We start from the raw sequence: 13,833 nt of genomic DNA on the forward strand, positions 1-13,833 counted from the left end.
CCCGCCGCGGGGCTGCCAATGCTGCGTGAGCCGCGGGCGCGCGGCGCTTTGGCCCCTTTCCCCCTCCGACGTGATGTAACTTCACACTCGCTGACAGGGAAGGCAGCAGGGACTTTCTTCGCTGGGGGGTAGCTCTGTGCCGCCGCCGCAAGGCAGCTCTCACCCCCCCCTCGGTCGGTGCGGGGCGGACCCGGCTCCCTCCACTAAGGAGACTGGCCACTGGGGAGGGAGACCGTTTCCATCCCTGCCGAGTGAGCCAGCCCAGCCCAGCGCCTGCGAGGGTCCGACACGCGCCATGCTGCGAGGAGCCCGGAGGCTGCTCTCACCCCAGCTGCGAGGTCGAGAGCTCGCCTTACCGCGCTGGGCGCGCCCCCTTAGCAGCGGCTCCTGCACTGCGGGGCGGTGAGTCCTGCCTGCAGGCTACAGCCTGTGGTGGGGGTGGTTCGCGACGCGCGCTCTCCTCGGGTTTTTCTGGAGGGAAAATGTTGGTGCGAATGGAAGTACTTCGCTAGGCGAGGGCTTCCCTGTGCACAGGCGCTACTCCCCCCGCAGTTGTTGTATGACCCCGAGTGACAGAGGCGAGGGCGGGCGAGCTGACCGAATATAGGTCTTCCCTATCCCTAAACTCTGCCAGAGCCATTCCCTTCATGGTTTTAACAGCTGAATAGCAAGTTAAGTGCTGGAATTCACAGAAAAGAGGCACCCTCGAATCACACTAGTCTGCGGGCTTTGACAGCGAGGAAGCCTTTAAAATACTAGTGAAAAGGCGTCGGACAGTTTTGGCTTCATTACAGGTGAAGAGGGGAATCCATATGAGCAGCTAGTGCTAAAATTAAACCTATTCCTAGCAGCGCTGCATAACTTACACCCCAGAGTCTTAAAGGAGCTAACCAAGGAGCTCTCTGAGCCACTTACTTTTAATTTTTAACAAATCTTAGAAACCTACGGCAATTTCAAAGGATTGGTGGAATGCTAGGGCATATCCAATGCTTAGAAAGGGAACAACAGGCCATTTTAGCCTGAGATCAGTCGTCGGCAAAATAATGGACTGGTTAATCTGGGACTCTTATCAAAGAATTAGAGGCTAAAAATATAATTAATGCCAGTTTAGCATGTTTTTTATGGAAGGTAGGTCTTGTCAAGAGCTACCTTTTTTAAAAGAACAAGATTACAGCAACTATGTACTTGTGGCACCTTAGAGACTAACCAATTTATTTGAGCATAAGCTTTTGTGAGCTATAGCTCACTTCATCGGATGAATAAATAATAAATTGGTTGTCTCTAAGGTGCCACAAGTACTCCTTTTCTTTTTGCAAATACAGACTAACACGGCTGTTACTCTGAACTATGTTGATTTAGTGTACCTGGATTTCTCTGTGGCATTTGGTTTAGTACCAAATGACATTCTGATTTTTAAAACTGCATTAAGTGGAACCATCAGGGTACACCTTAGATGGACAAAAACGATCTCACTAACAGATCCCAAAGTTTAGTTAATGGAGAGATGTTTCTAGAGGGGTCCACCAGGAACTGATTCTTGATCCAACATTATTGAATATTTTTACCGACGATTTAGAGTAGACCATGATATATATATCTTTGCTGATACAGTTTGCAGATTGGTGGGGTAATAAATAACAAGGAGGACTGGCTACTGTTACAGAGTGCTTTGAATTGCTTGGTTAGATGGTCACAATCCAACAAAATGGATTTAACGAAGCTGAATTAAAGGTAATACATTTGGGAACAAAGAATTCAGGTTATACCTACAGGGATACTTGGTTTTGGAAAGCAATGACTCAGAACAGGATTTAGGGGTCATCATAGGTAACCACCTCAACATGAGCTCTCATTTCAAAGCTGTGGTAAAAGGTCTAATGCAATCCTAGGATACATAAAAAGGTGACAGGTTTCAGAGTAGCAGCCATATTAGTCTGTATCTGCAAAAAGAAAAATACTTGTGGCATCTTAGAGACTAAACAAATTTATTTGAGCATAAGCTTTCATGAGCTACAAAAGGTGAATATCAGGTAGAAGTAGGGAAGTGATTTTACTTTTGTACACAGCTTTGATAACGCTGCTACTAATACTGTGCCCAGTATTAATGTCTGCATTTCAAGAAAGATGTAGAAATACTAAAGAAAGTTCAAAGGAGGGCCACAAAAATGATCCAGAAGCTGGGTTTTTTGTTTTGTTTTGTTTTTTGCCTTCCTCTGAAACATCAGAGGGTGGCCACTGTCGTAGATGGGGCACTGGACAGTGTGAACCAGTGTCATACAGACATAGAGTGTGAGGCCAGAAAGGATCACCAGATCATCTAGTGTTATGAGATGGTAAAGAGCAGTGGTGGGCAACCGGTGGTCGCCCCACTGCCCATCAGGGTAATCCGCTGGTGGACCATGAGACAGTTTGTTTACATTGACCATCCGCAGGCACGGCTGCCCGCAGCTCCCAGTGGCCACAGTTTGCCGTTCCAGGCCAATGGGAGCTCTGGGAAGCGGCGCAGGCCGCACGGACTTGCTGGTTGCTGTTTCCCACAGCTCCCATTGGCCGGGTACGGCAAATCGCGGCCACTGGGAGCTGCAGGCGGCCGTGCCTGAGGACGGTCATTGTAAACAAACTGTCTTGCAGCCCGCCAGTGGATTACCCAGTCTGGCCACATGCGGGCTGCAGGTTGCCCACCACTGGTATAGAGGGTCCTCTGCCTTAGATGCCTAGCTGGTGGTCTTGCTCAAATGCTCAGGGTCTTACTGATCTCCAGATCTGGATTCAGGAAGAATTTTTCCCCCAGTTCAGATTGGCAGGGACCTTAGGGTTCTTTCACCTTTCTCTGCATCATAGAGCATGGATTACCAGCTGGTATCATCTGGCATATCGAACCTAATCAGTTACCTGCCATTGCAAGGGCACTGGGCATTGGTAACACCTCAGTCTCTTCTGTTCTCTGCCTGTGTCATATAACTGTTTAGTCTCCTGAGGACTGCAATGCTTAGTCTAAACCAATTTACTGGGCTCAACACAGGGGTGACTGGGTGAAATTTAATGGCATGTGAGATACAGGAGACGAGACTAGATAAAGGTCAATTTTTAAAGGTAACTTTTAACTACTAGCTTAGGTGAGAAGATGAAAGATCAATTTTGTGTCCTGTTTGTGACTTTCTTTTTCCAGGGAAGAAAAGCCATCTTCCTTCTTGGGAACTAAATGGAAAGATACAGCAGAGACAGTGATTATTGGAGGTGGTTGCATTGGTGTAAGTCTTGCTTACCACCTGGCCAAGGCTGGCATGAAGGATGTCATTCTGCTCGAAAAATCTGAACTGACGGCTGGATCTACTTGGCATGCAGTAAGAAAAATCTTGTTAATCACTAAGATCTCAAATACTAAAAGAGATTTCAGATGACTTGTAAAACCTGACAGTAGAGCAAAGATTTTATTTCCCCCACCCCATGGCCTTCCAGAAAATCAGTTTCTCTATTATTTATCTAGATACAAAGGATAGCACTGGATTCTGTTCCTAGATCTATGATAGACTCACTGTCTGACCTTTGAAGAGTCACTTAGGGTATATCTAGACTGCAGTCACTTCTGTGATTGCAGTTTGAGCCAAGACACTTGAGCTACCTTTAATTAAGCTAGATGGGCAGTGCAACAGTGCAGCTCTGGCAGCGTGAGCTTCTGTGTGGGCTAGCCCAATGAGAAATAACCGAGGGTTCTGGGAGGATTTTTACAGCCTGCGCTGAAGCTCGTACTGGCACAGCTTTACTGTTCTGGCTCCCAAGATAGCTAGATTAAAGCTTTCTTGAGTATGTTGACTGTGATTGCATCCTGTGATTGCAGTGTAGACGTACCCTTAAACTACCCATGCTCCCCATCTGTAAAGTAGGATAAGTGTTGGTAAAGTGTTTTAAATCCAGGATATGCCCACACCTTGAATACTGCATGCAGTTCTGGTTGCCCCATTTCAAAAACGATGTATTAGACTTGGAAAAAGTACAGAGAAGGAAAACAAAAAATATTGGGGTATGGAGCAGCTTGCATATGCAGTCCCCGGATTAAAAAGACTAGGACTGTTCAGTTTAGAAAAAAGATGACTAAGTGGGGATATGATCAAAGTCTATTAAATCGTGAGTGGAGTGGTGAAAGTGACTAAGGAAGAGTTATTTACCACTTCACATAACACAAGAACCAATAAAAGATATTACCTCGTCTCACAAGAACCGGGAATCACCCAATGAAATTAATAGGCAGCAGATTTAAAACAAACATAAGAAAGTACTTCTTCACTCAGTGAACAGTCCACTTGTGGAACTCATTGACAAGGGATGTTATAGCCGAAAGTATAACTGGATTAAAAAAAGAATTAGATAAGTTCATGGAGGATAGGTCTATCAACAGCTATTAGTCAAGATGGTCATGGATGTTACTCCTTGCTCTGGGAGTCCCAAAGTCTCTTACTGCCAGAAGCTGGGACTGGACAGCAGGGAATGGATTGCTCCATAATTGCCCTATTCCATTTATTTGCTCTGAAGCATCCAGTACCGGTCACTGTCAGAAGACAGGATACTGGGCTAGATGGACCATTGGTTTGATCCAGCATATTCTTATGAGATTCTTGGAGGGATGATGCCACAGAAGTGAAAATAATTGTTAAAATTTATTATAGAAATGTGGCTATAGTTTGGGTTTTTAAACTTTAATTTTTACTTCTAAAGGAGATTTGTTATACTTAAAACAGCAATGCAAGAGAGCACTATAAATTAGAAGAACAGCTTTTTTCTTAAGTTGAACAAAAATATTGTTGTCCTTCCGTCCAAACCTAATGTCCCATTCTGACACCAGCATTGGCCCTCTGTCAAGTGGTAATATAACACATATGCTTGTACTGTAGCAATACTTTATTGTACATATTTTTTTTTTAGCCTAAGGAGGGGAGAGAAGCAGTGAGGAGGTGACATGGATTTCTTCTTGAATCCTCTGTTTCTGGCATCTGCATATGTGCAGAGAACAAAGCAGGACACAGAGGCCTGGTCTGTATTAGAAAATTAAGTAGGCTTAACTGTGTCGCTCAGGAGGTGTGAAAAATCCCTGAGGGGCATAGTTAAGCCAACCTTACCCCCTGTGTAGACAGTGCTAAGCCGACAGAAGACTGCTTTCATCGACTTAGATACTGCCTCTCAGGGAGGGGCTGTAGCATTTCAAGTGTAGACAAGCCCTTAGAGAAGGGCCCAGAAGTATCTCAGGGTGGGATGTGTGGTAGTTACTGGGCATGCTCAGTAAGCAGTCTCTGAAGCTATGCAGAGGGTTTCCATTAAGGGCTAGAAGTCTAACAGATTCCATACAAATCAGTGTCTGAAAGCTGAGTCAGTCAGAGCTCAGTAGGGAAAGGTTATAAATAAGAGGATTTGGAGAATGCTCTGTGGACTCAGTGGCTGAACAGTACAGGACTAAGATGTGTCTATTGTGAGAGCTGGGTCCCAGAGCCTCTGCCACATTGGATCCAGACTCTCTATCTTGCTGAAAGCGGAGGAGATGACCAACTATGGACACCAGGACTGCAATTACTGCTGGCCATGGGGCTCTTCGGACTGTTGTTGCTGAATTGATTCTGAGGAGATGGTTGAAGAACTAGGTCTGAGGAGTCCAGCTGACACACATACACTTTTGGTGCCACAGTGCAAAATCTTAATTGTTAAATGAGTACCTGGCTTTATGGAAAGCTTATTTGATCTCAGTGAGGGTTTTCCCAAGGAGGAGAATCAGTTGAGAATGGTGGTCTCCCTGTAGAGAGTAAAGGCTGTTCCTCTCAACCTAGCTCCAGGGAGGAGAACTGGGGGGTTTCTTTGTATAAGAATAATAGAAGACTGGTGAAAGCTGAGTACCAGCTTCAGGAAGGAGGGTGGGGGTTCTTTGCATAATGCTGTTGAAAAGACTGCTGTATCACAGCTCCTGGCAGAGAGCTGGGAGTTCCTCACTTTAAAGGAAGTTTCAGAGACTGTTTAGAATAAAGTGTCAACTCGGGAAACGAGAGTGGGGCCAGAGCCCTAAGTGAAGGGGTTTCTTTTCTTGCTTGGTGGACTCTTTATTGAATAAAGGGGTGTTCTCTAATATGAAGCCTATGTTGAATTTATTGCTAGTCCCAGAGAGGGAGGGACTAAAATGGAGTGTCTACAATGTCATGACTGACCACTAGGGGCCAGCAGCAAGCAAGATGTGAGTCTGTTACTAGTCCTCTCTCTCCGTGATTTAACTTTGTATAATATTTTTATAAAAAGAAATCATGAGAGGACTGAGCTCTGGCCTATACTTTAGCCTACTTCTCCGCTGAAGTGCAGGGAAAGGGGAGTATATTAATTACATATATTACCTCAGGACCTGCTAACCCATTGCAGAATATTGGTGTAAGGCTCTGTGGCACTAGAACCCTGGTCTGTGGATCCTAGGTTGGCTGATATTCCCAAATTGCCACTGGGAGAGTGTGACGGTGCCCCCCATAATGTTTTATGGAAATATGCTTATGAATATATATGACATAACTGGAATATGTTTTATGCTGCATCTGCCATGTCACATATCTCTGTAAAGGTTATGATCTACTGAATCTATTAATCCCATTTGTATGCATGTATCATTGTTGTATTTGAAGTTATGAATATTGGCTATGTACTGGCTTGATTTCTAAGTAGCCTTAGTAGAGCATTTGGTCAGCTTCTTGAGAAAGGAATGTGCAAATTAGGTGCCCAATCAAGAAACACTTAAAGGGCAATGAATCTTGTAAGGCTCCAATCCACATAAGAAGTCTACCTGAGGACGTTTAAGGAAGCATGTGAACCATGGCTGCTACCTGTAAGTTCTGAGTCATGCATGGACATGTGACTTGCCCATGTGACTCCAAAACTCTGTCTTGGAGCTGGACTTTGCATAGGAGAGAGGAGGGGGTCTCCACCCACAAGAGAGAGTCTATTTAAGCCTGTGGGAGACCCCTCCTATTGGTCTTCAGCTGGCTCAAGAGATAGCCTCTCCACCCCCAGGGATACCTGAAAAAAACTGGAACAAAGGACAGTAACTACAGGGGGTGTGAGTGATTGCTGGACCCAGACTAGAAGGAGACTAGTCTGTAAAAGGAAGCTTACTGGGTGAGGTTTTTATCTGTATTCAGTTTTCTTAGACATAGACTTGCGTGTTCTGTTTTATTTTGCTTAGTAATTCACGTTGTTCTATCTGTTACTACTTGGAACCACTTAAATCCTACTTTCTGTATTTAATAAAATCACTTTTTACTTATTAATTACCCAAGAGGATGTATTAATACCTGGGGGGGGGGGAACAGCTGTGCATATCTCTCTATCAGTGATATAGAGGGCGAATAATTTATGAGTTTACCCTGTATAAGCTTTATACAAGGTAAAACGGATTTATTTGGGGTTTGGACCCCACTGGGAGTTGGGCACCTGAGTGTTAAAGACAGGAACACTTCTTAAGTTGCTTTCAGTTAAGTCTGCAGCTTTGGGGTATGTGAGAAAAATGCCATTATCTGCAAGACAGTAAAGGACAGAACTATTAAGATGGCCAGAAATGTAACCAGCCAGCAGGTTAGTGACATTAGATCAGCACCAGGTTTTTCTGTTGCCTGCAATGAGACATGCATTGTGGATGACATTTCTCAGGTTGCCTTACTCGGCAGATACGTTAATGATCAAGGTCCTCAAGAAGAGTTGATTGTGTTGTTGCCACTCAAAGGACAAACTCGGGGTGAAGATACTGCATCTGCTGTCACTGAAAGTCTGAAACAGAAAGATATTGACATCAACAGAATAATTTCTGTTGCTTCAGATGGAGCACCGAGCATGAAGGGGGCACACAATGGTTTCTTTTCTTTTCTTTTCTTTGAAAAAGTATGGAGCACGATGTAATTTCATTTTGTTGCATAATCCACCAGGAGGCGCTGTGTGCACAAACCTTTCCAGAGGAAATCTCAAAAGTAATGGAAATGGTCATGCAGCTTGTTAACAAAATAATGGCAAGCGCTCTCAATCATCGGCAGTTTTGTGAGCGTCCTCGAGAAGTCAACAGCCAATATTCTGATATTCTCTTCTATAACAAGGTAAAATGGCTTTCCAGAGGTACAGTCCTGGTGAGGTTTGCATCATGTCTTGAGGGAATTAGGGTGTTCCTCCAAGAAAAGGGCCTTAAATATGCAGCGCTAACGGATCCTCACTGGTTGCAGAAATTCAATTTCATGGAAAAGGAAATACTGCAATTTTGCTTTTGGAAGAAGTTCTTTCATTTGAACGAAAGCTGTCTTTGTTTGTTAGGGACATTGAGATGGGCATGTTAGTGCATGTCCCAACACTGAAGCAATACAAACAAACAAATGACTATGACATTGATGTTAGGTTCCTTGCGGAAACAGTCATCAAAATGCAAGCTGCATTTGCTGACTGATTTCACGAGTTCAGAAGGGAAAAGGCCACTTTGTCATTACTGTTGAAACCGCTTGAAGCTGACACTTCTGCACTGAATTTTTCAGCATATGCAGGAATCGATAGAATGCAATTTGAACTTGAATTAGCAGACTTGCAAGACAGGGATTTATGGAATTCAAAATTGAAAGATCTTGTCACTGAACTTGAAAATCTGGAAAGGCAGAAATCGTCCCTGGGGCTACAACACAAATGGTCTGAAATGGGCGACCTTAAACGGCAAGACCAGATTATATTCAACGTTTGGAATTGTCTACCGGATACGTACAGTCAGCCGAAGAAATACACATTTGGGCTTCTCTCAATGTTCGGTTCAACGTACTTCTGTGAACAAGTGTTTTCCCACATGAATTTTGTCAAAAACAAACTGAGGAGCCAACTGCAAGATGTTTGTCTTGAGTCCTGCTTGAAAATGAATATCACGGCATATTCACCAAACATTGAGCAACTCTCTAAAGATGTGCAACAACAGAAGTTGCATTAAAAGTATTGGTGAGTAGTAATAACTTTAATATGTTCAATTATTATTAGTTGATAAATTCTAACTCTACAAGTAGCTTCACGTGTGATGCAGCTCTCGAAATATTTTGATCAAAGACGCACACAAAAAAAGGCTCTTCTTTGAAAGGTTGCCAACCCCTGCTCTAGCCAATTAAGCCACCGTTCTCAGGTCTCCTCCAAGTTCCTAAACATTTTACATACAATGTACCTGTGACTCATCTTTGTACAACCCTCCATTTGAATTGTTTGTCTCGTAGTCTGGGTCCAGAGTCTCAAACAAAACTTGGGTCAACGATTTGGCCTTGTGTTTCTCCTCCGCATTGTCCTTGTGATCACATTCAACAGCAGCAATCTCTGTTGCCCTGCTCCCAAGGCACATCTCAAATTCTTATGTGTCAACAGTATACTTGTTTCTTTAGTTCCCGTAACCTCGCCTGTATGATGTCTCTTCATGAACTGCTTGTTCTGGGGCTTTTAGGCACTTCCATCTTTAATCAACAGGGCTGTAACCACTCGTCCTTTTTTATGCTGCAACTGTGTAATACTCTCTTAGCCAATAGTTTAGGACTAATGTTTCAAAAGTCCATTGGTCTGTCTCCCTAAGCATGGAGGAATTTTTGTTTAAGGGCACAGGATGACATGGGCTATTGAACCCTGAGCTTTGTATTACTTTTATATTTTTCCTGAGGTAGTTCTCTTACAAAATTTAAAACTCAAATCAAAACAAGTGATATGATAAATAGGTAGTCTAATTTAAAATGGTTAATGTTTTTTCCTATGATTTAAGTGTGTGAAAACTGAAAAAAAAAATTGTAATTAAATCCTAAAAAGCTATAGACTTACTGGACTGTAATCTGCTTTGGGCTGAACAGGCTAAATCTGGCCTCTCTGGTATTCACTAGACAGCCATAAACAAGGCAAAAGAAAACCCTCTGTATTTCCTTGCTAGCCATCGTGTAAATGCTGGGATGCAGCACAGAATTAGTGACTGCCCAGGCAATGAATCAATCAGCCTTGCATAAAATGGCGCACTCTCCATCTATGAGCAACACAATAAACAACAAGGAGTCCTTGTGGCCATAAGCTTTCGTGGGCTAAAACCCATTTCATCAGATGCACTCCAACACGGCTACCCTTCAGAATAAACAATGGAGCCCATCAGACGATGAATACACTGACTACAATCACAAATGTCCGAAACAGTACCATCAGTCTCTTCGAGTTGTTATGCTTAGTGACATTACGACTACAGGACTTTACCAGTGTCTAAATATGCACATAAAGGATGGTTGTCACCAAAACAGTAATAAAGATAATTATGCAAAATACAACATGTTTCTTGGAATAAAGAGGAAATATTGTTGATCAGTCTGCTGAGTTATTGTTATTATTCCAGCCGAGGATTGGCAAGGTACCCAGGGAAACCAAGATAAGCCAACATGTTCTAATAAGTAGGAAAAACCCTGTACTTGCATCATAAGACCTCCTTTTAATCATACCTCTCGATGGCTATGGGTAACAAACTAAAAGTGGAAGCTCCTAGGGCTACAAACATACTGCCTTCCCTAATAAACCACATCATGTAGAACAGGCTCAAAGTTTTCTTTCCAGACATAAGAATGTTTACTTTGTAAACTATTCCAGTTAACAAATCACAAATTACCAATAAAAAAGTACACCCAGTTGTGAAATTTGTTTTTCCAAGGGTGATCAATACCATCAAGTCCACCACAACTATGAGATTACATATAATCAACAATGCAACTTTTTAAAGTCCATGCAATCCGTTTCCTTTTCTCGTAGAATAAGTTTTTGTGTATAATTATAGATTAGCAGTATCAGAAAATCAGCCTCTTCATTTCCTTGAGGGGTGAAAATAGGCACTTCCATCTTCAATCAACAGATCTGTTCAAATGGCTCATCCTCTTTTACGCAATTGTTGTGCAATACTTTCTTAGCCAATAATCTAGGGTTGATACTTCAAAATACCATTGGCCTCTCTTCTTAGGTGGAGGAGAAACTTCATAGTATATTGCGGTGAGGGGGTTGTGAAAAGGGAAGTAGGTTGCACCCTTAGTATTGAATTATACTGTTGTTAGGTTACAGTTTGTCAACAAGAAAAGGCATATGCATGTCCTGTCCCCCTTGTGTTTGTGCATGTGTGTTTAGGAATATAGGCAGTAGCTCATGTGGGCCATCGCAAAGTAGCCCCTGCACCCTTCTTAAATTGTGCCCTCTGCCACTTGGGCTGTGCCTTTTAATTTCCCCCAGGCACTCTGCAATAGGGCTTTAGTTGTCATAACACCTCTGTTTTCTCACTATTTAATGCTGTAAAACATCTAGGGTTACAGCTTATATAAAAGTAAAATGTAAAGTCTTATCTGAAAACATAAAAATAATTCTTTACGGCCCTTTGAATGTAATGATAAACAAAAACAAAAAAAATGTAATTGTTGCTTTGATGGTGCTGCTACAAAATATCTCCATGCCTGTAGCCCCTCAAAATGTTTTTGTTAATTTTATTTTATTTATTGTTTCTGATAGTCCATTGTATGTGGGGAAATAATGCCTCATAAAGTTTCTGTATGACAAATGCTTGCTGATGCTAAAGCATGATAGCCAACAAAGAATGGCTACCTACAAAACTATTTCACAAAAAAGGTGTCTGTTATCACTATTCCCTTGAAATCCAGAACAGCTCTCTTATCCCTCTGGTCTGTAGTTCATGGTAAACTTTTAAAAGTTTATTTGATAAGATTAAAAACTGTGTGTTTAGCAAAAGAACGTGACAGTTTTAAATCAAGGTGGGGAAAGTCAGGAAAGGACGAGGAAGTGGGCTTGGAGCTGTTTCTTCAGATTACCATGTTAGAGGCTATGGCCTTATCTGTGAACTTCATGCAATGACAAAGCTATGCTGTTGTCTTTTTAAAAAAAATTTTTTTTAATTGTAAAACCCATACAAATTTTAAAGCTTTCTTTACAGTTTACAAGTAGAACAGGTTTTGTTTGTTTCTTTTTCCTGCACTTTTAAAATTATTTCTGTTCTCTTCCTTTTTCTGCAATTTTAAAACTTTCTTTCTGTCAGCCTTTCTCTCTCAAATCTGCTTTATTTTATAAATTATTTTAAAAGGGCTTATTCTCTGTCTACTGAACTTTACTTAAAATGTGTAAAAAACCTGTTTTCTTCTGAATATCTTCCAACTGTAACACATGAAAAAACTCACAAATCGTTCAAATGAACCCAATAAAGAAAAATATTAAAAAATTTCAAAATTGCTACTGGGCCAAAAGTGTACATGTCCAAAAATGGGACAGGAGGGCAGGACCTAAATGAAAAAAGGGTCATGGAAACTTGTCAAAATGTATATGATGAATAAAGGTACAACAGTTAAACTACTTGCCAGCACTTTGGTCTTGATGGGTTGTAGTGGAGTTTCAAGGTGAAGAATTCTGTAGTAAGAGGGCAGACAAAATGGAAGAAAAAGCTCCCACAACAGGATGATTGTCATATTGTGAAGATTGTGATTGTCATATAGTCAACAGCTCTTGTCATATTGTGAAGATTGTGATTGTCATATAGTCAACAGTTCTTGCTGCAACAGAATTTGGTGGTATTACAGTAAGACAATAAAATAGTCTGCTTCAGAACATCGTGTTGTGATACAGGTTCAAAAGGGAATGCCTATTATGTAAAACTTCAAAGTGACATAGTTGAAAAAGAGAGGGATCAAAGTTATTGTCAGTAGTTATGGCTCATGTCATCTAGATACTGGCTCATATAACAACTGTTTTGCCTGTAGTAATGCCACATTAGGCAGCACTTAAAATATATTTATTTATTTTATTTAGCACGGTACATTTTCATAACAGTTTTACAGACAATATAGCAATATATTGCTCCTGCCCCAAGGAGCTTACATTTTAATTCAGACAATATACTGCTTCAGATTTTCTCTTTCATAGTCCAGCCAGCATTGCTAGAACTAAGGGTCACAGTTTAAATCCATTGTATTTCTGTTGTTTCTCAGTGCTGAAACTTAGCTTGCAAGTTCTCAGCTCTGGAACAGTGTTACAAAATTTCAGATAAATTGTGTTAGCTGTTTTAGGCACAGTACTGTGAAAAAGTTGCTTGACTTTCATTTTATTTAAATAAAGACAATACAGAAAGCATGGATTTTACTCTAACATTAATAGGAGACACAACTATCAGGCCAAATTCTGCTAATATTTACACCCATCTAACCACCTTTGAAACAAGTGGTGGTTGCCTGGGTAGAAATGGGAGCAAAATTGAGCCTTTGACAGGTTCATAGATCTTTTCAAGCCCTATTCTACCCTGAATCACTGCAATCCCACCGAAGTCATTAGGGTTGCACAAGGAGTAAGTCAGTCTAGACAGAATTTGACTCTTTGTTTTTAATTTGAACAGTAGTTTTCTAAAGCAGTGCTTACCATGTATCATCCCAAAAAACCCTTTATGTAATATTCTTACCATGCAAAATTCAATGTAGTATGCTGTTTAATTATTACAGAATACCTAATAGATCACAGCACAAAGAAAATAAAGTCATAGTAAGGTGTTCAGGTCAAATCTGTAAGGGGACAGATTGTGTGAATATGTGATGAAAGAAATAATGCCAGTTTCCATCAGAATGCTGCTGTGATAATGGGTGCAGTATAAAATCCAGAATAGAACAGAACTAAAATACAAGAAACTAAACATATAATAGGATTCTTCTGTAATTTTTATAAGGATGGATTTTGGCAATATCTGTTTTGATTTTTATATGCAAATGGTCACCACATCTAGATCTGCAAGACAGTTACCTTCTCAAATCAGACATATATAAA

At 41.4% G+C, this 13,833-nt stretch overlaps 1 protein-coding gene and 1 pseudogene across 2 annotated transcripts in view; one reads left to right on the top strand and one right to left on the bottom strand.

The window, feature by feature from the left end:
• Positions 1 to 270: 270 nt before the first annotated feature.
• The window catches only part of DMGDH (dimethylglycine dehydrogenase), a 65,293-nt gene continuing 51,730 nt past the window's right edge, over positions 271 to 13,833 (top strand). Inside the window, exons 1-2 of one of the 2 annotated variants that reach the window (XM_007066693.4) lie at positions 271 to 402; positions 3,170 to 3,344. In XM_007066693.4, the coding sequence (XP_007066755.2) occupies positions 296 to 402; positions 3,170 to 3,344 (282 nt within the window). In that variant the 5' untranslated portion in view covers positions 271 to 295. Of the gene's footprint in view, positions 403 to 628; positions 795 to 3,169; positions 3,345 to 13,833 lie in introns of those variants that run through there. The other variant, XM_043546399.1, reaches the window with a different exon arrangement.
• LOC114021077 lies at positions 7,672 to 13,444 on the bottom strand (annotated as a pseudogene).

This window comes from Chelonia mydas, chromosome 5 (assembly GCF_015237465.2).
Source record: "Chelonia mydas isolate rCheMyd1 chromosome 5, rCheMyd1.pri.v2, whole genome shotgun sequence".
NCBI classification, from domain to species: domain Eukaryota; kingdom Metazoa; phylum Chordata; order Testudines; family Cheloniidae; genus Chelonia; species Chelonia mydas.